This window comes from Poecilia reticulata, unplaced genomic scaffold (assembly GCF_000633615.1).
Source record: "Poecilia reticulata strain Guanapo unplaced genomic scaffold, Guppy_female_1.0+MT scaffold_2655, whole genome shotgun sequence".
Taxonomy (NCBI): domain Eukaryota; kingdom Metazoa; phylum Chordata; class Actinopteri; order Cyprinodontiformes; family Poeciliidae; genus Poecilia; species Poecilia reticulata.
In genome coordinates this window covers 1-1,233 of record NW_007617379.1, presented here as the reverse complement: position 1 = coordinate 1,233, position 1,233 = coordinate 1, and the positions used below count along the sequence as shown (strand labels likewise).

Below are 1,233 nucleotides of genomic sequence, written 5' to 3'. Positions count from 1 at the left end.
TGGACTGTGCAGAGTATGAGTGGTGTGGTAAGAAAGACGGTCTGTACAGTTGCTTTTCTGATGAGCATCCTCCTATACACGACAATGAGAGCTACAGTAAGGGCAACACCTTTTTAACTTTTTGTTTTCCATGCTTTGAAATACAGAATTAACATTAAGATCTGTCTCATTTCTGGGGATCATGTCTAGGGATCCTTAATTGAAACATGGTGGGATAAGTGGTTAGATCCTAAGCATTTTCAGCCAAAAGACATTTCAGCACAAACAGATTTCTACTGTGTTTCTGTTTTATATTTGTCTAATGAAATCTGTGTTTGTTGTAGGTCCGCTCTACCCAATTTCTGGAAACACAACTCAACGAGCTCTTGATGGAAGCTCCCCTCTGATTGTCCTACAACGACCTTTTGTGTATTTTGGACAACCATACAATCAGATTTATGTATGTAAAAATTGCCTCCATGTTAAATTAAAAAACACTTACTCATTTGCTAGAAGATAAACATTTTTGCTTGTTTTTTTGTTTTTAGGTGAACCATAATGGACATATAACCTTTAATAATCCATGGGGGATACACGTACCTCAAAGTTTTCCAATGTATGGGACTATGGACATAATCGCTCCGTTCTGGACTAAATTTGACAACAGACAAACTGGTCTGGTCTACTACAAACAATATACAACTGGCAACATCCTCAACCAAGCAACAGAGGACATTAATAATTACTTCCCACAGTTTAACTTTACTGCAAGCTGGGTGTTTGTAGCAACTTGGCATGAAATGCCGTATTGGCTACATAATAATTCAGTAAGTTTTCTTCTTTGAAATGTATGATGGGTATGCTTTTATCTAAATACCAAAAGTAATAAATTATTTATTTTTTCAGCGAACAACAGTACAGGCTGTCTTGATCTCTGGAGGCCARTACTCCTTTGTACTGATGAACTATGGGAATATATCCCCAAACAGATGGAAYGTACAGGTTAGAGCAAAAATATTCATGTTATACAATTTTAAATCTTTTCTACTTCCCAATTTTCACTCTAAATGTAAAATACTAACACAAGTTTAAAATGTGCTCATATTAAATACAATTCTGTGTGTTTTATTATCCCAGGTTGGATACGACACAATTAATTCCACTCACCATCTCACTGTTCCTGGATCTTTCTCCAGTAACGCTTCAGGCAATTATTCAGTTTTCCGCCACAACAGTAACGTCAATGTACCTGGT

At 36.4% G+C, this 1,233-nt stretch overlaps 1 protein-coding gene across 1 annotated transcript; it reads left to right on the top strand.

Annotated features, from left to right (window-relative positions):
* Positions 1–5: 5 nt before the first annotated feature.
* LOC103461597 (sushi, nidogen and EGF-like domain-containing protein 1) lies at positions 6–981 on the top strand (the record flags this gene model as incomplete). Its single annotated transcript, XM_008403862.1, has 4 exons — positions 6–96; positions 324–439; positions 528–806; positions 886–981. Coding segments are annotated over 4 exons (582 nt in total), but the record flags the coding sequence as incomplete, so codon positions are not given.
* Between the last annotated feature and the right edge of the window lie 252 nt (positions 982–1,233).